Raw genomic sequence first — 25,472 nt, 5'->3', positions numbered from 1 at the left:
AACACACTGCAACTGTGAGTCTAACTCTTTCCAAACATCACATTCCCAAAACCCATGGAAATAGAGGACAGCGGGGGAGGGCAGGGGAGGGGGGGGAGTACTGACGGTTCATTTATAAACAAAGTTTGGAGAATAACGCTGCCAAGAGTTCATCAAAATAGTCTATTTGCAGTAGGCTAGCTGGCACGGTGTCTTTTTCTACGTGTTGAGGCGCATTCCTGCTCAGGGCACCCAGTTGAAACATGTGCGATGTGAATAATTTGCTCTGGGAGGTTATGAATGAACTAGTGTGCTGCTGCTGCTGCTGATGATGATGATGATGATGAAAAAGAAAAATCAACGTTGAGGTGTTGAGAGGATGTACAAGCAGAAATATGAGAGTGGAACAAGCAGAATGTATAAATGTGCTCTACATGGAAAATAATCACTAATCACACGGTGGTTTTATGATCCACAAAGTCTTCCAAAAAGTGAACCACTTATAATATAAAAGAGGCCGAAAACAGGGAGTGTTTGAGGTTAAGTGATCTAGGGGGACCTTGGAAAACATTTTCTGGCAGATTCATTTTAGGAGAAAGTGTGAAAAAAAAGCCCAGTAATTTTTTCTTTTACAGGAACAAGCTACATGGACGTAATCCTCCTTCACTGCAACCTGTATGAGCGCTGACAGGAGCGCTGCAAGGAAATGTTTCTACTGTCATGAAACTTCAAAAACGGTGTTCATAATTTCAACAGTGTACTTTCCCTCTTTGAGCAATGAGTGACAGCCGCTCTCACCATAACCAGGGAGTAAGACTCTCCTGTTTCACAGCTTGTGAGGTGTTAGCCTACCCTTTGGCCTATATAATTTCCCCTGCTGTACGCTGGTAGGGAGTGGGGGCCACAAAAGGGGAGGAAGAGGAGGAGAGAGGGTGATGGAAGACAAGTGGTTAAGTTTCCACTGGCAGGCACATCTCTTCCCCCATCTGGTTGGCTTTTTCATGAGCTGAGGTTTAGCAGCCGATCAGGCCCCCGAGGGCATCCGAAAAGCTGCCAGCTCAGGCAGCAGCTTCTCTCCCAAGAGTGCCTGCTGACTGACCGAGAGGCCGCAGAGGCATCCAAGGAGCCCAAACTGCTCCCCTTCAAAAGGCTGCAGCTCACACAGAAAGGAACCAAACATCCAGAGCTGAGAGTTTGTGTAAAACGACTTGGAGACTGAAAGAGCCCCCCCCAAAAAAAAAAAAACAAAAGGCCAAAAATCTCCATCACGAGCATCCGTCTTGTTCGAGTAATTTCCGAGTTATGGGTTTCCTTGTGCCACATTGCGTTTCCATCATTAAACCACATAAATTGTCTGGATGTTTTTGCCCTCAGCTTCCCTATCGCTCCCTCGTAAATATTTCCCAGTCAGAGCAGCCTTATGATCAACAGCTGCTGTCACTGATGTTGAAGAACCTTTTCAAAGATGTTAACGCTTTGCTTCAAGCACTTAACACATGACATCCTGCAGTGGAAGTGGCGACAGCCTCCCTTTGAGCATGCTAATAAAGAAGTTCCATATCTAACAAACAGTTAAAAAAGGAAATAAGATAAAGCGCTCACTGCCCTAATGAGAAAAAATGGTGAAATACTTTCAAGACTGAGTATAATATTATAGGTTCATTAATTTAGTGAGGCAATAAAAGATTTGAATACAAATTGTTGAAACAAGTTTTTTTTTAATTAATTTACCCCAAGGATAGTGTATAACTTTCTTTAAGCCAAGTCCACTGAAAACAATAGAAGAATCTAATGGCTAATTTTGGATTGTGTTTCTCAAAGAATAAGACTAAAAGTATTATCGCAACTGAAAAAAGACTGTATTATATACTAGCTACTAGAAAAACATAGACTTAGAGTTAGAAGAGCTATAAATACACATTTCTGACTTAATGGTGCTACTAAATGAAAGATCATGAGGTGATTGAAAGCAAGGGTTTATCCTCTGCAGAGCATGAACCAGCTCAACCCATTTTACAGCAATATTGCCATGGCAATGGCCGTAGAGGAAAAGGCAAGAAAAAGCTCAGGTAACCAGGCATAAAGATTCCTTGGAAGTGAGGCGTTTTGTCAGAGATTTCTTCTTGTGAACTACGGGTTTGTACAGACAGGCCATTAGCCATTTGACATTTATCTAGCCATTATCTGTACCACTTATCCTGTTCAAGAGTGTTAGAGCTGATCCCAGCTGACACCGGGCAAGAAGGTCACCAAATGAAAGTGTATTCCCTAAACCTGCATTAACTGAGTTCTTGGCCACTTGGGGGAAGCTGGAACACAGTACTGACTTATCATCTACCTTAACTTACATGGTAAACTTTGTTAGTAAAAGTTCTGAACACATTCAGCAGTAATTAAACAACATTCATTCATTTGTTTGAGATGTGTGTTGCCAAAACACAAGCGCCTCAATCGGTGCAGTGCTTGAACATATCCTGTTTAAATACACTAGCTCCTACTGTGGCTGTTATTCAGTTATTCTTCTTTTACCTCTGTTTTGCTCTTCAGCCACTGCTAGAAGCAACAGTTTGCCACTAAAAATAAGCAAGATGCTAACTTTACAAAAGGCTTAAACCCAGAACACGAAAGACCATAATCATAATAAGATTAGATAATGAAAAGTAAAACAAATTGAATGACCTAATAATACAATCCACTGTTATGTCTTATGAGTGAGTGAACAGTATCAAACAGAACCAGGAAGGGATTTCAAAATAGGCATGATTCTGACCTCTGCATTTTAGACCCTTTGCAGATGATTCCACACTTTGTTCGTCTAAAAAAAAAATTGGGGCCATATTAATAAACTTAATTTAAAAAAGGTTAATACTATTCCTAATGATCAAATCAAGCGTGTAAAAGAACTAGCCTTTTAATGAGCACTTACATGTTTGAGTTCTAGTAACACCTGTCTGGTCAACTCTATCCTCTTCTTGTTGACGTGTTTGATGGCCACCAGGTTTCCCTGTGTGGAGAGGAGACAAAAAAAATCAACCGCTGGAGAGTCCAGTTTTTCCAAAACGTTTGTGTTCTATAGAGAGATAAAAGGTCAAAGCAAGGACGCATTTTGATCCAGACATGATTAGAATGAAAACAACAACAACATGCTGACTATAAAAATACAGGAACACCATATTTCAGTAGAGCCTGCAGGTACATCTGGGGTCTGTTTCACTTTTACAGCACAAAAACCGTATGTGTGGTTTTGATATGTGAGGACCTTTGCAATGAATTCCTCTGAGCCACAGACGTGACACACTGGCAAAAAAATGCATGTGTCGTAGCAACCACGAAACATATGTGAGTTTATGTGGGAGCTTTAACCTTTATTCAGTATGAACTTACAGCTCGGAGCTGTTAATGGAGCTGATGTATGTCTGACTGCAGAATGACAGCACTTAATTTTAGAGGTTGTTTTCCAGTATTTGCAGTGTTGTCGAGGTACTGCTCAGTTTGTGCTTTCGTGTCAGATTTAATCATCCCTGGTCTGTGCTGAATTTGAGAAGTGTACCAGTACCTCCAGTGGTACATGAGGCATTCAGGCTGTACCATGACATCAGCATTTATATAAAACCTGCATCTTGCAGCTAAAAACAATGACAGTAATCTCATTATTCAGCAGCCGCTTTTTTTGTTATATCTCCTCACACCTCCTCCATCTTAAACAGACAAATTAACAGCAGCAACAAGTTGATGGCCATGTCCAGACTGGGAGGCGGGAGTGTAGAAAACAGAGAGGAGAAAAAAAAAAAAAACAAGAAGAAGAAAATTGACGCATTCTGCAGCTCACATTAAAACCAACTACCTAAATTCGCCCACACTCTCTCTTTCTCTCTCCTCTCCAGCTCTCCGGTTTTCTCTGCGAGTGTGCACATCTGTGGGTGGGAAAGGACTGCGCAGGAGTTGAAAATGTCAGAACTCGCTAAGCCTTACCTTAAAATAGCCCGTTTTTGCAAATAGCTGATATTTTCCATGGGCAGTTATCAAGGAGCCATAGCTGGAGCCTCTCTGAGAAGGTGAAAAGGAGTAGTGAGAAGAAAAAAAAGTCAGTATGTGTAGATTAGAGCAAAGAGGATTAAATCTTGGTCATTTAAAACTTCCTAGAAAGGGTTCATCCACTGGCATTCTTATCCGAAATACTCTTCTCTGTGCAACCTGAAATTGCTTTTGACTTATATTTGAGAAAATAACCAGCTCGAGTCCTTGGGCGAATGTCTGCAGTGCACACAAAGTGAATAAAAATCAAATGGCTGCACTGCACACAGCCAGCCAGCACAGTCAGCTACACATTCGTATAGAATGCAAATATTGGCAACACATGGCACACTGGAAAATACACTGGTCTGGAAAATTACTGTGTTTTCCACACACACACATGCGCGCGCGCACACAGACACACATGCCAGGAATAGGAAAAACCAGTAATGAAAAAGGTGTGTGCATGTGCTTTTCTCACGTGTGGGATGAAACACAACCCGAAAGAGATGCATTAGTCCTCAGACAACAGAACCCGATACTCAGGGAACGTGATGAGGTATTATATATGTAGGAGAGGGCTTCATTTAATATGCATCTGCCTACCGCAAACCCAGCCACCTTCAATAAACCACAGGGAAAGCTCTGAGGAACGTGTAAACTAACAAAGGAATAAACTTTCTGAGACAAAAAAAGAAGAAGAAGCACAAACTGCATTTTAATACACAGAGTGAAGCTCCAAACTTCAAATGAAAGGCTCAAATTAGCTTTTTCAATTCTTGGTGCGTCCAATTTTAGTCAGTCCTGTATAAAATGAAAGCCTTGGACCCAGAGTCCATCCCACTGGCAGACATGGTAGCACGACCTGCCACAACAACCACAGCTTAATAATCACACAGTGGAGGCAGTGGCAGCAACACTAACACTAACATTTACCTTCTTTTTTTTTAAATCTCTAAGACATTTGTTTTTTTCCCCTCTCATCTGCATATTGCTTTATCCTCTTTTTTGGAGTAAATCTGTATCTACAGCAGCATATACCTGTGAGAGAGTGAGTCGACTGCCAGCTCGTTTGTGGTATTTATTGGGGCTCTCAAACTGAAGGTCCTCCCACCGAATCCTCCACAGCATTCCAGCCAGCTCCTTCTCCAGCTTGAGTTTCCTGCGAAGAAGAGAAGAAAAAAAAAAACAGGTGGTAAAATCAAGAAGGACAGCAGCACAAAGAGGAGAAAAAAAAAAAACAACCTCACGTAAAGAGTAAGAGTTGGAGGGTTGGGAGCTTCTTTTTACCACAAAACTGTGGCTCAGTAGATTGGAATGTGGAATTGAAAAAGTTTTAGAGTGGAGGTGGTCTGTTGACTCATGGTTTTACTGTGAAGGATAATTGTGTGGCATTTAAAATTACATGGATTTAATCTGACAAGTCACCTTCAACAAAAAGCTAATTGCGCCATTCGTATAGTTACATCTAATCTGTCCAGTCGCTATTTCCTGAGATAGAGCTCTCAGAACAATTCGAACAACGCTCCACGTCCATGTAGCTATGCACGTGTGTTGATGCATGCAGCTTTGTGTACTTATGTTTTACTAGATTTTGACCTTTACTGGCCCATATGAGTTTCTTATTTAAATGTTAGGTACAGTTTTTAAAGGCTCGGACAGTTGAACACAAGCAAATGGACACAAACTGCAATCATGATCTTCACACTGTCATAATAAAGTTCCAATCACCATGTGTGACATAGTGACGTGACTGACGCTAAAGAGTGAGTACTTTTCAGTTAGACAGTGTTGTTTTGTCATTTTTAAAGTACTGGTGTTTTTTTAATATTAGTTACTTTTGTAATGTTGAGTGGTTAGGTTGTTTTCAGCACCAGTTATTATGTTTAGGGAACATTATGTACTGGAGGGATTAAGCTCAGATGCAACGTGTAGTAGTGATAAATGAACAAACAACAATGAATGAAGTGCTACATTTGTTAATGGAAAGACTGTTGCGAGGAGGTGGTTCGGGTGGATTGCATGACTGTCACGCCACAGGGCCCCGTTCAACTTCAGATTCCCATGTGTGATTAAGTGATAAAACACTTTGATTAGATTAAAAGATAAAAAAAAGACTGTAGTTTAATTTCTACACTCTGCACAGCCCTTCAGGCATTGATCATTATCAAACTGCAATAACTATAATAAGAAGCTGCAAAACTCACTACACAAGCAGAAAATGTTGAGTTTCTCTGATTGGTTAGAAGGGTGAGTCTCACTCCAATGGTATATACAGGCAAAAATGTCTGCCCTGATTCCAGGCTGTTCTGTTAGTCTGACTTCAGACTAACAGAACAGCTATTGAAAGAACCGATCGATCAACTGAACCAAAATAAAAGTTGAAAAAAACATATTTGTAGTAAAATGAAATTGACAAAATGTTATATATATATAATATATATATATATGTAATACTGTTGCTTAACGCCAGACTACAATATTTCCCCAACCTTAACCAAGTGCTGTGAGAGTGTAAACATAACCATTAAAATGTTTAATGCCAAAAAGGAAAGTCATGTGAAATGAAAAATGTTGAACTGCAAGATGGAAAACAAATCAGTATCCTCGTATTTATGGCTTGTTAACAATAGTTCCAGGTTATGCAAATCTAAAACGTAAACAATGCTAATACCGTTGATTTTTACAGTGTAAACAGATCACTAAATAAACCAACCTAAAAATAGTACCATGTCCTGTATCGGGGGTGGATCCTACACAGTAGCAAACAACCTTCAAATATCAGCGCAGCCTAACCAAATTAATTAATCAAGTCATTTTCAGTCAGTTTTTTTTTTTTTTGGACATGTTTTGACTGTTATTCTTGAACATCAGCCTGACTGGCAAACCGTGACGACCACAGAGCTGAAGAGGCATTCCAGTGAATCAACACATCTGGGGCGAACCTCAGAGGAGCTGCCGTTTCTTGACACTTAATGATTTACAGCAAAAACACTTTCAAAAATAAAACTATTATAATAAACACATAGTAATGAAAACCGAGCAGAGCCCACGCATTCCAAGCCCAGCTATAAGGTGTAAAACACTTCCAGATGGCAGCAGGAAATTATTGCAGCGTTTGCATGTCGCTGTTTTTTAGCCTTTTGCACAAACCATCTCAGTGGACCAACGCTTCTTTTCTCTTTTGCTTCTTTTTTTTTCACCAGGACAGAGTGTGTTGTCAGACCCAGAAACTTACTGGAGACTTTGATGCTTGTTTGTGTCTGCAAATACTCCAGGCAGCCCCCATGTACAACCGTTTTCAGGACAGGAAACACCATAAAACCACCGGTACCCTCCAGCCCCATCCACCAACACCAAAAGAAAAAAAAAGGTATTTTTCTATTTAAAGAGCCTCGTTTAGAGACCTCTGGCAGCCAGAGGGGCAAAGTGTGGGGCTCCACACTGGGCCTATTGTTTCATAAGTCCCATATGTGAATACTTCTGCTGGACCAGCCCCTCCATTAAAACAACAGAGCCACTGCTGCTCAATATCCCCTCACACGGCTGCTGCACAACAGTCTCCAAAATCAACGGAGAGCAGTCGACCGTACACCTGGTTAAATCTCTGACGGTGTGATATGAAGCTGTTGCTCCATGTAATATATAAGTATGTTACACAAGTTACTTCTCTTCCTCACTATGTATAGAAGCAACTGAAGGCTAAATTACTTTTCGTTCCTTATGTATTTAAATTGTTTTGTTCCAGCGTATATGTTTCAGCAAAAAGCAATGAAACAGATGATTCAGTAAACAAACTACTTTTTATTAAATTGCATGTTCATCAGATCCGACTAACTCAATTTTTGCAATAGCAATGGTTGCAAAGTAAGACGAATCATGTCAGAGGAATAATCTATTTCCAAAATTACCCCACCTGCCACTCACTGGTTACACAATATGCATCAATAATCTCACAGTATAGTGTTTGCTTTATTGCATATTTGGTTTTCTCAACCTTTTTCGCCCTGTGAACTAAGTTAAATCCCCAATTTAGAGATTTCAATAATCTGAATATATATTTTTTGTTGATTTAAATTTTATATAGGTATTAAAAAATAAAATATGTAAGCAGCAGCAAATCTACAACGAACAGGAATGATCATATATTTTCTATTTAAAACGTTCTCACCAAAACATATACACATAAATATCCATATATCAGTCTCATAAATTGAAAGTAATGTGATTGATCTGAGAATGATGAACTGTTTTAAACAGTTTAGTGGTGTTTTTGTAGCTCAAGTACTGAACGTGGAGGCCACTCAGCAGCTGGCTGATCTTTGAGACGGCTGTAAAAAGCTCTGCCTCTCTGTCCATCAACAGCGTTCCACTGGTGTCTGCAATAACAGGAAGCAATTTGTTAGCTGTTGGTATCTAACATGAAACGTCATTAAATAAAAAGCCTCTAACTTCTAGAGATTGTAGAGATTTTATGCTTTTACTTTTTTCATGGCCTTGGGCACATAATGACTCTAAATGCACTAAAAGACAACATACAGGATTCAGGCCTGTGCAAAGTGGCTTTCCATATATGAAACTGTCTTAAATGTAGATAATGAATCTAAATATACTCTGATTAGAGCAGGACTAGGGGTCAGGACCCAAAATGCATCACAAACGACGTGTCCCTGTTGATTTCCCAGACATGGAAACTTGCTGTCATAAATCACTAAACGTTATACTTGGATCGAAGCTTCTTTAAAAAGAAATCCAAAAACAGGAAGAGCATTTTTTACTTACAGGCCAAGTGTCCAGGAAAACTAGCTGCTGGTTAGGAAACCATGCTGTGCTTGCTGCACTCTGAGCTGAAAAAAAACAGAGAGGAGGATGTTAATGCTTTTAGAAGTAAGTGCGCGCCCTGCGTCTAATTATCTGGTAATTATTTGAACATGATCAACTCAGATTGAGGTTTAGTGGATTTACCTCGAGTGGATAGCTGCTCCTCCGTCTTTCCTCCACCATTGCATTGATCAAAATCCATTCTGATTGGCTGGTGATTAACACTTGTTTGTGTTAATAGTCAGTATTAGAACAGTGATCAGATTACCGATGTGATTTGTTAGTTAGGGCTGACACAGATCAGCCCTGCTTGAAAATGACACGAGAATTATTAACTACATATATAAAGAAACCTTTGAAGAAATCATTTAAAAAGGGAAAATATTTTTATTTTTTTTTAAAACATTAATTTTGTTTCATTACATGCAGATTTACCCCATGACATTACCCAGAATTTACTAATCCTTCCAGTAGCTTAATTGCTCAGGGCATGCACAATTAACATCTTGTGTAATTAAATGTGTCTCAATTTAAATCTTAGAATGATTTCCATAAGTACGTGGGCTGTGCCACCTGGGACACCGCAACCATTTCAGTATGTTTTTCCAGCTGAACGCTGAGCCTCCAACACTAACGCTTATTTAATCACATATAAAGTCCTGTTTATTTTTAACTTCATGCACACAGTCTATAGGATCTGTAGGAATGCTAATGCCACCTACATACGTGGAGCCTGATCATGTTCACGTTCTTATCGGCACTTTTGGTGGATTCAATAAACATCTATGCCAACTGACATCTAACAGGGTAGAAATGAAAACAACAACCTCAGGTGCTGTTTGTTTCAAGAACTCCTAGATATGATTCTTAATATTCAAATGGAAACTATGAAAAACTGAGGCCTGGGACTTCTAGGAAGTTGATTTGCATTCACAACATATTAAAGATGATCTTACCACAGTGTGAGATGTTTTCAGTTGCACAATTTAGAACTCAGTTTTACACAACAATGATTTAATTAGTCTGACATTTCTGCTGTGTAATGGGATCTGTGTGTTGTTTGGAAACGACTTTAAGAAAACAGACATACGACAACTCGCGAACAAACATGTAATCCTTAGAGAGAAGCATCAAAACCACCTGACATCAGCACGGTGTGAATTATTCAAACTGCTGCCATTTAGCTCTAATCCAGCGGAAAGAAAACAAACTTAATGAACACACTAATGATCATTAGGTGAGAATGGCAGTAAGGTGTTTGTGGCCAGTATATGAGCTCACTTGGCAGCTTAAACACACTTCACCGCTGCATTAACGCTGTCACCTGCTGAGCCGTTGCCGTGGCAACAATCATGTCAATACCACACTGGCACCTATAGCTGCATGAACCATTAATCCTGTTTCAAACCCACCTCTTTCTCTCTTCTTTGCTGAAAATAAAAATCATCTCCGCGCTTCTGCTTCTGCTGCTGTTTGAGCTAAAAGCAGCGCAGACAGGAAGTGTCACCGCGACGACATCAAACTCACCTGTAAATGAGGAAGCTGGAGATTCCAAAAATGATGAGCGCTAAGCCGGATCCCACAGCGACAATGCCCAGAACTGGAAGATGACCTGGAAACAGGAGAGAAAGGAGTCCACACTGAGTTGTCTGTCATGTGTTCTACAGATGTCCACATTCATATCTTGCAAAAGAAAAAGAAAAAAAACAGAAAGTGGTGCAGTGGAAAACACAGCTGTGGCCTCCCAAAGTTCAGCTGCACTGCCTCAGCGACCCGTCAGCCACAATCACCAGCAGAAATCTCACACTCCTCTGGTATTCCTGTCTTGGATTTAAAAACTTGATGGAGACTGAGGACTGAACCTTCTGTAAATCATAGATTAAGATGATAATCTATGAAAATATGATTTCTACTTCAATAAAGCCACCATAATGGATTTTTGATACTAGCGACTTCTAAATAACCGCTTGTCCATCCTTCATCTTCTACAAACATCGTCATTGTTATAAAAAAGTATCTTGTCTTGTCCCGTGGTCACGGTGACCACAGCCGATCCTGGTCCACACGGAGATTTGGAACAGGTTTTTCGGAGGATGCCCTTCCTGATGCAACCCTGATGTTTGCACCAGGTTTGGCATCAAATGCATTATTTACACAGCTGGAGTCAGAACACATTGAGCATAATGTAAAGCCTGGAGGCTTGGGGAAACAGCTAGCCATGCTGTATCCAAAGAGAAACATGTTAGCATGCAAACGTTTGCTGGTTAGCTCTAAAAAAAAAAGTACAGTTGGGACTGACATGAATGGTTCTCCAGGTATCTGCTATGCAGTGTTGTATGTATATACTATACAGTATATACAGTACGTGACAAAGGATTCATCATCTGCAGGATAAAACTATTTCTTGACTAAACAGTTCATCGATCTGCCCAATACTTCTGGACAGCATCTTAAGTTGTATCTGTACGTTACCAGGTACAGTGAGCTCAGTATTTGGTTTCTGTTTAGACACCAAAACATCCAAATACACTGCAACAGGGAGATTTGTGATTTTGTGTGCAGTCCCAGTCTCCAGCTGTTGCACACGACTGGGGCAGGTTCCATGAAGTTAAATGTGTAATTTAAATGTCTGCAGAGCAGTTTTACAGAACCAAAACACAACTCATGATTAATAAACATCAAAGCAGCAACTGTGCACCAGGAGAAAACAAGATACCCAACTACAAAATGATCTGCTTATTGTTGTTTCTTTGTGACACAAAATAAAATAAAAAAAACTGCTTCATTAACTTTTATTTCTAGTAGTAAATATTCTATTGATTTACTGGGATTGCAGAATTTGACAGTGTCTGTGAACTGATATCTCCTGGTCTCTCCAAGATGCTCAATGAGGTTTAAGTCTGAGGTTTGGTTGGGACAAGTCAACGGTCCCTAACTTTAGGACACGTCATAGAAACGTGTTTTGGATTGATGCTTTGGATCACTGCCACACTCAAAGGTCAATTCATATCAATCTCCAAGTCCCTGCTCCTGAGAAGCCCTAAAGGCCTGACTAATGGAGATTTACAGAGATGTTTCTCCTTCTGACAGGACTGTGAGGCTCTGTTAGAGTGACCACAGAGTTTGTGGTTCCCTCCCTGGCCGAGGCCCTTATTGTCCAGTTCCTCAGTTTCGACCACACAGTCATCTCAGGAGTACTATTGGTTCCACTGTGCTCCCAGGAACCCCCCCAAAAAAAGGAAGAAATTGCTTTATATGCTTGTCCTGACCTGTACTTCACCACAAAGTGTCATTCTGATTCATTCAGATTCAATTTGCAACAAGTGAACTCCAGTCATGTAAAAAAAGAGAAAGCAAACGGGATGCGCCTTACCACGATCTGGACTGCTACTGCAAAGGGTCTGAATAACTGAGTGCGAGTTCAGTTTTGGACTTTTAATCAATTTGCCTTTTTTTCTGTTTTGACTTTGTTATCATGGACTATTTTCAGATGAACTGATCATTTAAATCCCTTTACGATGCAGCAAAATGTGCAAAAAGTGAGAATCCTTTCTCTGTGTCTTTACAGACTCTACGCTGTTCTCATTGTGCTTCATGTGTCACAGTGTGAAACTGTTAGTGAACAACGTGTTCCTGCAAATTCCCTTCCATCCATTATCATGGGTGCTGAAAGCAACTCTGGAAAAGGCGACACCCAGGCTCTCGACTCGGCAAATTATTTAAGAATGGCTTTAGATTTTAGGACAGAATCAGATTTACTGCTCCTATACTCATTATTCCTGCTTCATGCCAAAATACAATTTATAATTGCAGTGGTTTTCCTCCTCAGTTTGTCATCGGTGACATTTCCCTCTAAAACTGTCACTCTGATCATACACCAAAGTCCATTTCCAGCACTTATCTTTCACACAGCCTGTTAATTCAGGCAAATATTACTCTTCTACATTTGCTCTGTCACTTCACTGATGGAAAGATTTGGGATGAAAGTGGAGGAAAACAACACATTTATCATCACAGCATCAACATGAACATATCACACACCCTGAGATCACAGTGATAATATAAACAAAGCATCAGCACTCTCTAATATCCATCTGACGAGCAATTCAATCTTACTCTAAGTCAAGAGGAAAAAAAAATCAGCCATTAAGTGGGGGAGCTCATTTCACTTGATGTCAGTGCTCATGTCAGTGATCATGAACTTCCTTGTCATAATTCTCTTCATGCAGTTTCCTCAAATCAGTGTCCATTAATCAAGCTTATGTTGTTTGTTTCCAGAAAATACCTCACAGTCAAGAAACAGATATAATCATCTGTGGTCTGTTTGACCACAGTCTGAGTAGAGGGTTAGGCGCGTTTTTATGGATGGTGTATAGCTGTCGTACCGTCATTGCAGGAGGGGTCGTCTGGGTAAAACACACAGGGGGGGTTATCCAGCGGCGGGCCCCCACTGGGCCAGTGGATCTTCTCTGTCTGAGACCAAATGATCTCTTTGGTTGTTCCGTTATAGTAGGCGACAAGCTAAACACAGAGAAAAACACAGTTTTATAGGATTGAAAATAACTGTACCTGCTGATAGCACAACAGTGAAACAGCACATGATGTGTTAGTTCATGTAAAATAACAGTTCCCATGACATTTTATCAGTTTCCCTCTGCATTGCACATTTTCCACAAAGCTGTCTCCAGATGCATGTTTTGCCAAATGTGTAATTGTGGCTAGACAGTGAGCAGCATCACTCCTGTTGGCCAAAGAAATCACCACATTCATCTGGGACATCCCAAACTTGTACATTTGCCTATACTAGTATATGAGCCTTTAGAGACTGCAGATGGTCCTGATACCTGCTGTCTTGAGATTGATGTTAAGTCAGCTGAGTAGAGACAAAGTCATGAGTGCATACTAACCACTGACTGTCACAGAATACAGAGCCAGCTTCCAAGCATGAATGCCATCGGAATACAACGTTTGTGTCACCACCCTCTCCTCTGTGCCCCTATTCCCAGTGGGGAGTCACCATGATACCAGGGTCATGGTCACTTTCCAGAAATTCTACTCTACTCCTTTACATAATCTGTCAAATAATCTTTGTTATAAGCAAATTGTGTTCTTGTAGTCTTACCATCTTGTGTCTGTGATGAAGACTTGAAGAATACACAATGAGCTCACCAGAAGCTACATGCAGATACGAAAAGTTCAGCATCGCTTGTTTGTGTTTGTGTTTGTGTGTGTGTGTGTGTGTGTGTGTGTGTGCGAGCGAGCCTTATTTAGACAGTACAGCTTCACGAGCAGCATATGTTGTCCTGCTGTGAAACACGAGTCCACAAGCTGGTAGAGTTTTTATATTTTCCAACCCTGCTCCCAGCATGTTGTGTCCTCTCTGCTTAAACCTTGAAGGCTGTCACCCCTACAGAGGGTCATAAAAACAACGCAGAATGTGATGGGTGAAGGGGCCGAGGCTGCACAGTCTAAAATAGCTGCAGGGCTTCACTCTTCAGACCTCTGATAATACGCCGGACAATTTGGCTTGTTTTCAGTGTTACTAAATATAAGCAATGCGAATACACAAATGTAAGATTAAATATATGTTTAAGACATAAGATATACACACTCTGGACAAATGTTCAGAGATACACACATACACACACACAGTATCTGATGAGCGGCTTTTGTGCAAAGGGACACTGTCATGTTGAAAAAGGAATTAGAGGCACGTAGGGGTCTAAAATATCACTGTCTGCTTTTCTTCATTCCAGGGAAGTCCTTCAATTGCACTGGAAACAGTGACGTAGTGTTTACACGTCTTACGGTGAAAGACGATTGTGGCAAGGCTTTAGTGGCTCCAGGGGGCAAAGAGAAATTGTCTCAAGGGACGTCGCTTAAGCTTTGGGTTAAAGCAGAAGACTGAAAGTATAAATTTGAAAAAACAAAGGAGAATTATTTTTGTGTGGGGGTGGGGGGGGAGTTACAATGAATTGAACTGAATTTGTGAGAGCTCTGTAGCCTCATCCTGCTCTCTCCTTAAGACTAGACACCAGAGGTCAATAGCACAACTTCCCAAACCTTGGAATCAACTTTCAGCAGCTGGGTTAGATTGAAGGAAATATATGTATAGTACTTTACATATGGTCTAGAATCAAAACTAGACCATATATACAAACAGAAGAATTGTATGCTAGGTTTCAGAAATAATATTATATTATATAAAATCAGATACTACTCTAAAACAGAAGCTATTCATCCATTATAGACTGACAGAACGTTTTGTTTACAGGCATGCATCAGTCATGTTTATGGATAAATATCCTGTCAACACTTTATACTATATGACATGTTTATCAGTCTGCGGTTCTGAAAACTGAAATGACCCATTGATGTTTACAACCAGACTACTGGCTACTCAGGTCAACCAGCAATAAAAATCGACCAATTAAAAGCTGAGGATAAATGAGACCAGGAAGTCACGCCGACAGCCTCTGAGGACCAATATGAAATTCTAGTTTCAAGTCAAATGTAGCTAACCCACTTCTTCTACCCTCAGAGGAAAAGAAAAGATAAATACTTAAGCAGTTTAAATCAGTGTTTGCTCAGTACAACATACAGAAATGTTTTCTTTGGACTTTGAGGGAAAATTGAGGTTTTATGCATCTTACTTTCAGAGAAGTAAAGACCCCAGAGTATCTCTATGAAAGAGATATCCATTTCCTTCTATTGCACCAACGGCCAAAAACAAGCAAAGGCTGCAGTGTAAGACTACATACAGCTACTAGCACTGCTGACTGAAAAGCTCCATATGTAAATCAAAACTGTCCACTACCTGGATAATTATCAGCCAGGACTGATTAGTAGACAAACATGTTTTACATAATAATGTTTTGTATTATGTCGTGGGTCTGTGCGGGTCACATGTGGTGGCGCCTGGAAACATCTGTTAAATGGTTGACATGACACCTCCAGCTGCAATCAAGGTCGTATTTTATTATTTCTATTAGTAATTTTGAATCCATGGATGTTTCATATGTGTAAAATTTTCCCACAGCCTAGAAAAGTTACTTTTACTTTTGTGACGTCAGCAATATAAAGTCTGCAGAGTGAGTGGGAGTGCACAACATCTGATGCCAGAATACTTTTTTGGCTTATGCTACAGGTGAGAAGTTTCCAGTCAAGTGAGTGGTTGGACTTTAGTCCAGTATCCAGGTCTCGTGATACATCCATGAATAGCATATACTGTATTAACTCCAACTCTCATGCCTGCACCCTCTTAAGTTGCATATTGCAGCTTTATTCCCTTGGCCACTAAAGGGCCTTAAAATGAGGTTGTGAAACTTTGGATAAACATACTAAAACTGTTAGTATCACACGGTACATAAGAACAGGGTCTGCTGAGTCCCTTCCTCCCTCATTTCCTTATCAGCTGAGTCCATGCCCAACCATGATTACTCTGTGCCAAATCTGCTTATAAGCAGACCCAGCTCTCTGTGACAATCTCTGTGCCCCTAGGTGTGCTGAATGTAAAAATGTCCAAAAGTCTGTCCATGACCTCTCTGGGGCATTTGTGAAAACTCAATCTAATATTGTGTTATCAGAGACTTTGGTGCATTCTGTAAACCTCTTGGCTCTCAAACTTAGTTCTACAACTGAGCCACGTCATCTCCTCCCCTGGAAGACAGAGGGAGAAGGTGTGCAATCACTGCCAGCTACGATGTTTCTTTGCAACATTAAAAATCCTGTTCCAAACTTCCTGTATCATGCAAAAACATTTTGAACCACAGTAGAACGCTCCATTTTAAAGGATTAGCCCATGTTAAAATGTGACCTCAGTCACCTACCTCTCCATATCCACCTCCACTAGAGATCACAAACACATAAAACACGAACCAACAACAGGTGACCATGAATGCGTTACATACCCCGTACTCTCCTGTCTCCTGGTTGGTCATCGCCCACAGGTTGACATCTATATCCCTGGCATTTTTGTGGTCTGTGGTTACAAGTCCAGTCACTCCTACAAGCACAGATGATATCCACATAGAGGGTATGAGTCAGTGTGTAATGTCATGTATGCTCCTTGACTGAAATGTGCTCATTTCATTTGCTCCCTTTCAAATTTAGATGATTCAGTGAGCACACAGGAGTTTTTCTCTGTCATCTAGTGTTTGCGTCATAAACTACGATGATGGATATGTGTAATTTAGTTTTGTTTGGATGACTCTGCAATATATCCTTCACCTTTTTCATTGTCTAAAAAAAAACACACACCAGAGACATTTCTGCAGCATTCTGTGCTGCTTCTATAAAAATCCCACTAAAGCATCCATACTAATGAATTGAACATTTTCAATCATTTTCATCATGGGTCCTATTTTCCTTGTTTTTTCCCATCTGAGATGAGCGGAACAACCAAAATCAACCCCCTTAGGCTGGAGCAACAAAATCCCATTGTTCTCCTGCTCCCAGTATGATGTGAATGCAGATTTGGCAACCAGCAAAGTAAACAAGGAAGTGTGTGAGCACCCACGTAGTACACAGTATCAAATGGACTATTATCTGGAGTGTTCTGATAACCAATTATTGTGTTAAAAGGGAATATTTCAATTGCATTTTGGGCTTAATGGTGTTTTCCGAAATTGTGCAGGTGGGCCGGTCACTTGGCTTCACTGCATGTTTGTTGGAGAGCAACTGCAGTCGTGGCTTTCCAGCAAAATAACAACATTCAATGAGTAAATATTCATCAGTATCAAGTTCACATTTTGCATGAGGTCACAGACATGAACAGCCATGTGTAGCTCCCATTTCAGTCATCATTAGATGTAAAATGATTAAAAAGATGATTGCTGCAGTCAAATAATTATTTGAACAATATTTGCTAACCCCAGAATCTGCGGTTCTGTGTCCTCATCGTGATGTTTATACCATCGTTCTGGGCTCCACCATCTGCCAGCGTCTCCTCCAAAGCCATTGCATAGAGCAAGAAGCCATCATAGAAACTGCCAGCAATGTAGTCCATCTGCAAGAGGAGGGGTGCAATTGTGAAATGCCAGCAAAGGCTTTCTGCAGTACACAGCATTTTGATTTAGAATCTTAATAATGGGATAAAGTTACTCAACAATTTTATGGGAGGGAATGCCTGTCCTTGAGCCAGGGTTCAAGAGTGTGTGTCTATGAAATTATACAATTTGGTCGGTAAAAATGCCAAATACAAACAAACACTAAATAATAACTCTTTTAGAAAGTCCCCTCAACTGTATTTTGGTGAAAAGTCACATACTTTATGGCTGACATAAAAGCAATACTAAAAGAAAAGGATATTAATTCCTAACTGCTGACTATTACACAGCACAGGGATTTTTTTCTGCACAAAATATCCTTTAAAAAATTCAGGAGGTTACGATACTGCTGAGAACACATTTTCATACACTCTTTACTTACCAGTGACGGCTCCAGCTGCACACCGAAATCTCTCCGAGCTCTGGCATGGAGTCTCTTCTGGAAGTCCTTGTACTCTGGATTATCGGGAGACCGGTATGTTATGACAAACACTGACTGGGGGAGACACAGAGACAGAGGAGGAGATACAAATTTACTACAGCTTGAATTATGAGGAGTGAGGATCGATCTGTGAAACATCAAAGGTGTCTGTTGTTGTCAAATTGACCAGTAACCTAAACACTTAAAAACCCATTAAGTGTTCTCCCTATAATGTTAAATTACTAACGTGTGATTTAGTTTTAGTTTTAATCTTATTTATTTATTTTATGACTGTATGATACTGAAGTAGACCAATACGTTTTCAATGATGAATAAAAGATAAAGCCTGGATAAACCTAGATAAAGCCTGAATAAAGCCTGGATAAACCCTGGATAAAGCCTGAATAAAGCCTGGATAAAGCCTGGATAAGCCTGGATAAGCCTGGATAAAGCCTAGATAAACCCTGGATAAAGTCTGAATAAAGCCTGGATAAGCCTAGATAAACCCTGGATATACCTGGATAAAGCCTGGATAAGCCTGGATAAAACCTAGATAAACCCTGGATAAAGCCTGGATAAGCCTGGATAAAGCCTGGATAAGCCTGGATAAAGCCTGGATAAGCCTGGATAAACCCTGGATAAACCCTGAATAAGCCTGGATAAAGCCTGAATAAGCCTGGATAAAGCCTGAAAATGCCTGGATAAAGCCTGGATAAACCTGGATAAGCCTGGATAAACCTGGATAAGCCTGACATCAGCTGCATGTAATGCGACAGAATTCAGAACAAATCAGAAAGCGTTTCCTTCCACTTTACTAAAATATTAAAACTAAAGATTTATTTTCACCAATAAAACCTAATAACTGTCAATTATCTTTTTTTTTTTTTTTTCAAAGAGCTGCAACTGCACTCTGCACTTTACTATCAGCTTTTTAATGGACAAATCAAAGATTCAGTCGGACACTGCCGTCCCTAAAATGGCCTCAACTGACCTTTGATTCTGTCAATACACTTGCTGCTGTCACAAAAACAAGTTGAAGCCATTCCATGAAGTCTTTGAGCTGGAAGAGCTACAGATCGTTTTTCATGTTACAACAGTTAGTGGAACCTGACCACAAACTTCCGCAAGCAATTACTGCTCTGAAGGAAGCGGAGAGCCTTAATGAGACTTGTAATGGCTTGCAGACAAATTAACGCCTTGGTGATCAGCTAAAGGGGAAATCAGCATTTTCTTCACAAGCCAGTGTCTGTCCTCAAACACTGCTATTTGAAATGAAATAACTTCATTAATATTAGCATGCATTAAAACGTTCCTCTTGTAATGCTGTGGGCTATTAGCATAATTTACAGGAACATACTGTATAAAAGGCTATTTTCAATTATTTAAAATAGAAAAGGTGGAGATGTGTTAGACATTATGCACACACACAAAATCACTGACAAATAGAAAGGAAGACATTTGTTTGCCCTCTAGCTTAAGTTAATGTTTTGCATTTAAATATTTCGAACCTGTCATGTCCATTTTGTCCGACATCTTCAATTTAATATGTATTATGTATTTAATATGCGCTAGCTTTCTACTCCGACAGCCACTCTCCTTTAAAAGTTTGTGAACAGTGAATTAAGAGAAGCCTGCGTGACATTTAGGGAGATAAATTAGACAGCGACACATCTGTGCCCACTCTTGCACGTCTCACTGCGATCATTTGTAGAGCCAAATGGCTTCCTGTAAAAACACATCCTGTCTTTCAATAATGTCATGGAAAAATTACACTCCTTAAAGTGGATGAAGTGGCTGGGGGGGGGGGGGTGTCCTCTGGGATCATCCGTTTGCCCACCCGTTCGCAAAAATGATGGTGGCTTCCTAAGATCGTTGGTTTATTCTTACTGAACTCAGGAGACATGTTAATTAGAAACAACTGATGAACAATTCATCAGAAACAATTGACAAGTACATGCGCTCGAGCCAACCGCTGCCTTTCATCTGGATTCAAGGCTTTGGTTCTGTGTAACTCAGTAAGCAGAGGCTGATAAAGATTATGGGATTTGGAGAGAAAACAGCAAATTAAATAACACTGTGCTTTGTTTTAGTTACTGCGTCCAACTTCAAAGTGGGTTTAACCAGTAACAATCCACATCTAATGAATGTAGAAAGAATCTGAACATGAGAAGTGATCCAAACAGATGAACGTGAGCCTTAATAACTCTGTTCTGTGTCCGCTGTACCTTGAAAACCTTGATGGGATCAGCCCAGTCAGAGTCGGAGTTCTGCCACGGTTTGCGATTCGCCAAGCTTTCAGCGAACACGTCCAGGTAGAAGATGGCGTAGTTCTCTGGGTCTTGGATCTCGCTCTCAAACAGTTTCATGATGCTCAGGAAAGTGTCCAGGGGGCCGCAGAGGTACACGACTGCAGACACAATAACAACAAGTGGAGTTAGTTCCAGACGGGTCTTTGTAGCTATGATTGTCATTCTGATGCAGCAGTGTGCATTATGCTATAAGACGTTTACTGGGGCTGGACGTCTTTGTGATTGAGTGCTTCTTTTCAGGCTCACTCCCAGTCCAGCTGACAACACCAATACTGTCTGCTTAAAACGACGAGACATGTGGCACCTCTTCCACCCTGTTTTGCATTTCACATATCGAAACCAACAGTAGCCGATAATATGAGCAGTGGATAACACGGTCCTTCAGCAGCTGGCCCATATTTCAACTTTCTACTATGTGTGATTTGAATAAACGTCAGGCCTTGACACAACCATTTGCTGCAAATGTGCAAATGAAATCATTCAGAGGTTGCAAAGAAGTCAGAATGTGAATAGAAATAACTCAGACGTGAGGGGGGGGTGGATGCTGATTAGCCAAAGAAAATTCAAAAATACATCCTGTTTTGAATTGTTCAATACCTTTGCTTCTAAAATACTAAAACTAACAGTTTTTCTGATTTAAATCAGAAACCATCTGATGCAGGAATCAAACTTGAGACCTCGTCCACAGGCTCTGACAGAGTGTCTGCCCACTACCTCCAGCCTACCACCTACACCCTCCTGCTGTTGAGTCATTAAAAAAAAAAAAAAAAACGAGCATTATTTCCATACGAGTGTATGTCAGAGTGGCTGCTGCCAGCTCCGAGGCAGCGCTCCCAGTTAGCAGACATTTCCTCATGTGTTAGACCAAAGTCGGCTGCTGCTTAGACCCCAACTCTCATCTCTTCCAGCGTGGTTCACCGTGCCAAGTAGTCCCGCTGTCTCCTGGACCACTCCCAACATAAATGAGCTACACAGCCAGGGGAAAAATGCGCTCCTGTGTTGTAGCAGACGTACAGTATGTGGACCTGCAGAGTCTTTACTTTACACAAAAGCACATTAAATTGTTTGGTACAAGTTGTTCCACTTCACAGACTCCAGGATGGTAATCAGCTCTGTTCCTGCTCTGCTCTGTGCCCTGCAGAAAATGTCCTTGTTATATAATTTAGCCCGCTATTATGTCCTAAATTCATATTTTCACAGGACAAGATTGTTTCAAGAATTTTATGTAATCAAGTCTCATTTTACCTCCACTGAGGAGGTAATGTTTTCAGTCCTGTTTGTCTGATAGATGTCAGGGAATCTCAGAAGCCTGTTGAACGGATAGTCTTAATACTCAAGATAGCACATTTGCTATTTACTCACTAAACTTTTAGAAATGGCTTTTGCACCCGGATCTGAATGCAAATGGAAACTCGTACACATTCTGTACTATTGGAAAAGCATACAGTAAATCACATACAGACGGCAGATGTACTGTATGAGCTGTCTGAGAGCTTTCTCCTTGAAAAACACTGCAGTCTGCCATGTCTCGTATTAAAAAATGATCTAAACATAGAAAATGTGATTTTAAAAAAGCAAGTGTCTGACCTCACAAGACAGATTTGTCCTGAGTGCTGTATAACAGACAAATGACTTGTTAAGAAAGTCGTTCTTCATCAGTTTCAGACTTGTTTTTCTAAGGGGAGACCACCACAGTGGATAGCTGCTCTTCAGCCAAGACCACAATAACACTTATTTCTGATTGCCTCACAGTTGTTAATGTGACAATGTTTTTAATTTTCTTTCTGTTTTTTATTTATTTATTTTTTCACGAGTACCCATTCAAAAAATACTTGCACAGTAGTTTTTATTGTTTGAGGCAGCGTCAGCCTTTTCTTGCACATTGACAGGAAACAACACGTGTCACTGCTAGACGCAATTAAATAGACAGGCTGATGCATTTGGCCATTACAGTATTACTGACTGCCTTTTCTGCTCAACAGAATTAAAACAACATGGGAAAATCAATTTTCGAAGCCCACAGTTTGTTTGCATGTGTGAATACAGATTCAACTGTTGCTCTTTCTCCCGTTGCACTTGTCCTGTGGTGGCGTCTGTGTTTGCTGCTGTGGTCATTAAACAGTTGTGTCGTGGATAAATCAGTCGTTACTTAAAAGCACAAAATGGTCCAGGACTGAAATCCTGAATAGAGGGAAAATTTTAAATCTGAACACCTCACTTATCATGACTGTTAATTTCAAATGCCGCCAGTCTACTGCTGCAGTAGTCACCTGCCCAATGAGGCAGGTGACCATTTAGGTATCAGGTCAAATGCTTTGCAAACTATAGGACGGTAACATGTTAAGCAAGCTGACATCAGCATTTAGCTCAAACACTTGTGTACCCTACAGTCGTGCAGGTGCACTAGCATGGCTGGTGCATGAAGTCTCTACATCATTTTCTTCTAACAGGACACATCAGAGTGCACCATCACCAGACCTGTTAGCAATAATGCGTCTTCTTGTCTCAGACATGTGGCCGTCGATGAAAGTGGCTTGAAACCAGTAAATGGTCCTTGATTATAGTTTAGCAGATTAAATGAAGAGGTGGACGTACGGTCTCTACACCGGTGGAAACAAGTAATATCCCTTCACAGCTGTAACATTCATTTTCATAATTTCAGCTGTTTAGATTCCTAATTACACTGTTTGAGATGGCTGCACAGAAAATCACTTGCAAGTCAACAAACAGCAAGTGAACCAGCTTACTGCACTTGCTTGTTTTATTTGCCTTCTTAATTGGATTTTGCTGGATTTTCTAACACGACTGTCATGTTTGTCTTGTAGCTTAAAGTTTGAAACTGAGATGATCTTCGGGATCTTTGTTTTTTCATGCTCTGATCTTGATCTGTCTGCAGTAGATAATATGTAGTTGTGCCTCCGTAGCACTGCTTTAATGTAGAAGTCTTAGCAAAACCCATAAACCCATGAAAGCATCATCCAGCCCATCTAACCTTCTGCTATTGTTGCACCTTCAGAGTGTTTGTACAGGAAGCTGGGTTTCTGTAATTAGACTGAAACACTACCTGAGCTTCATTGTGCACAGACTCTTCTCACCACTCATTAGGAGCTGCGATCCACTGGCACATTACTCAAAAAAGCCTGATGTATTCTTCCACTCACAAAGCTGAAATCTTCCCTCTTGTGTACCATTAATGGACTGAAAAGCATCAAGGCGAGAGTGTCACAGGGCAACGTGATGGGAGCTGGAATATATTCAGCGTTCGGAGTACTGCTTTCATCTCATACGGTGCGAGAGCTGAAAGAGGGGGCTCCGAACCTTTACTTACAGGGTCACTTCAGCCAAATTACATAAAAAAACAGCACTATCTAGCACACAGGATTTTAGATAGCCATCACTGCCTCCATTCCAATATAATGCAGCTGAGTGGGGCACATTCACTTCAAAATTCAACAGTAGCATGTCTTTCCAGAAACAGTGCCCCCGCGTCTGGATAATCATTAAAAACACACTGAGAACAGGTTTGAGAGGGACTATATGTTCAGTAGAAAGTAGTACTTCATTATCTTATATTGAAGTACAAGATTCGGTGCAGATATTCAGGGTTTCTTTAGAAGGACGTAATGACATTAATATTTTAACCTGATGCTTCTAGGTAGGGGGATCTGGTTGGGGTTTATAGTGATGGGAGAGTTTGACTGTTAAATGCTTGTTTTCTTACCAAGTGCTGAACATAAAATCTGTGGAACAGCGCTTCCAGGTTAGAGTTTGAAGAAATGCAGGAAAACAAGAATATTGGAAAATCCTTCAATAAGGTTTGTGAGTAAGTCTGCTAGGTTTCCTGCCACATCTGTATTTGCAGGTATTCAAGTGAGGAATTGGGGGAATTAGAGATGGTTGCGAGAGGGGAGTTTAACTCTTGAACAAGGTGCTGTCAAAGCTGCAATGACGTGTGCTTTCACACTTAAAGTCCCAGCTTTCCCTTGTAACCTGGGTTCAACCTCTTGTGAGGGTTGGATGACTGCACAGAGCTGATAGCCCGGAGGTTGTTTGCCGGGATAGATGTGAGTGGAATGCCGAGTCAGGACAAGTCCTGACAAAACCATTAGCTTCCACGACCTGCAGCTCGATGCGGTCGCTCCATAGTTCATCTGGGAAATGTGGATGCTTGGCAGCTTCCACCTTTCATCTCGTTCCCTTGGTGCTTCTACTGCCTTCGTTGCTGCTGCACCTCCCTTTAATTAACTTTACACTGTGTTTATTCTATTATTTGTTGACACGGTTACTGTAACAACAGATTAAGATGTTTAAAGGGTGGTTTGCGTTGCCGTGCCAGAAACCATAATACTTCAAGATTTACTGGTTGGAAGCAGATTTTGCTGTGAGATGTCGAGAAATTTCCAAAAAAGATTTCCTCCTAATGTTCCCATGAGGACAGGAGGATAAATATTTGTAGCACACCCAAACAGTATAACTATTAAGATCGGATATAACGTGGTTCTGAATTTTGAATGTCAAAAAACAAGCATTCAAATTGGAGCAAAATATTTGATTGACGTCAGATTTCTAGTCAACAGCTTTAATTATGGACAGACTGTATGTAAGTGGGCTGCTTGGCTCAAGAAACATATTAGTAATATAAATATTAGTGATGTGTCTGCTATGGCAGCTAGGTTTTCTTGGCAGAGCAGCCTCAGAGGAGCATGTTATTCCTGACACTGCTTTGAAAGCAAGAAAAAATGTTGGCGATAAGAGTATTTTTATAGTTTCTCTATGATCCATCTTATTCAGTCTGGGGGGTTTTAATTTGTGTAGTGCTGTCAAAGGTTCCACTAATTCATGTTGACCATTACATCAGTGAAGAAACTGCTTTACAGAGAC

General features: G+C 40.5%; 2 protein-coding genes across 2 annotated transcripts in view; one reads left to right on the top strand and one right to left on the bottom strand.

The window, feature by feature from the left end:
* spag8 (sperm associated antigen 8) overlaps window positions 1-7,339 on the top strand; it is a 36,905-nt gene extending 29,566 nt beyond the window's left edge. Inside the window, exon 7 of the mRNA XM_026339836.1 lies at window positions 7,200-7,339. The gene's annotated coding sequence lies outside the window, so the exon portion shown is untranslated. The remainder of the gene's footprint in view (window positions 1-7,199) is intronic.
* Window positions 1-25,472, bottom strand: part of LOC113148227 (atrial natriuretic peptide receptor 2) — a 49,001-nt gene that overhangs the window by 20,970 nt on the left and 2,559 nt on the right. The window contains exons 2-10 of the mRNA XM_026339834.1: window positions 20,508-20,689; window positions 18,244-18,357; window positions 17,686-17,821; window positions 16,725-16,819; window positions 13,200-13,335; window positions 10,342-10,426; window positions 5,035-5,155; window positions 3,952-4,026; window positions 2,906-2,983 (exon numbers count right to left, since the gene is read on the bottom strand). Of these exons, the coding sequence (XP_026195619.1) occupies window positions 2,906-2,983; window positions 3,952-4,026; window positions 5,035-5,155; window positions 10,342-10,426; window positions 13,200-13,335; window positions 16,725-16,819; window positions 17,686-17,821; window positions 18,244-18,357; window positions 20,508-20,689 (1,022 nt within the window). The remainder of the gene's footprint in view (window positions 1-2,905; window positions 2,984-3,951; window positions 4,027-5,034; window positions 5,156-10,341; window positions 10,427-13,199; window positions 13,336-16,724; window positions 16,820-17,685; window positions 17,822-18,243; window positions 18,358-20,507; window positions 20,690-25,472) is intronic.

This window comes from Anabas testudineus, chromosome 22 (assembly GCF_900324465.2).
Source record: "Anabas testudineus chromosome 22, fAnaTes1.2, whole genome shotgun sequence".
NCBI lineage: Eukaryota > Metazoa > Chordata > Actinopteri > Anabantiformes > Anabantidae > Anabas > Anabas testudineus.
This window is presented reverse-complemented; position numbering and strand designations above follow the sequence as displayed.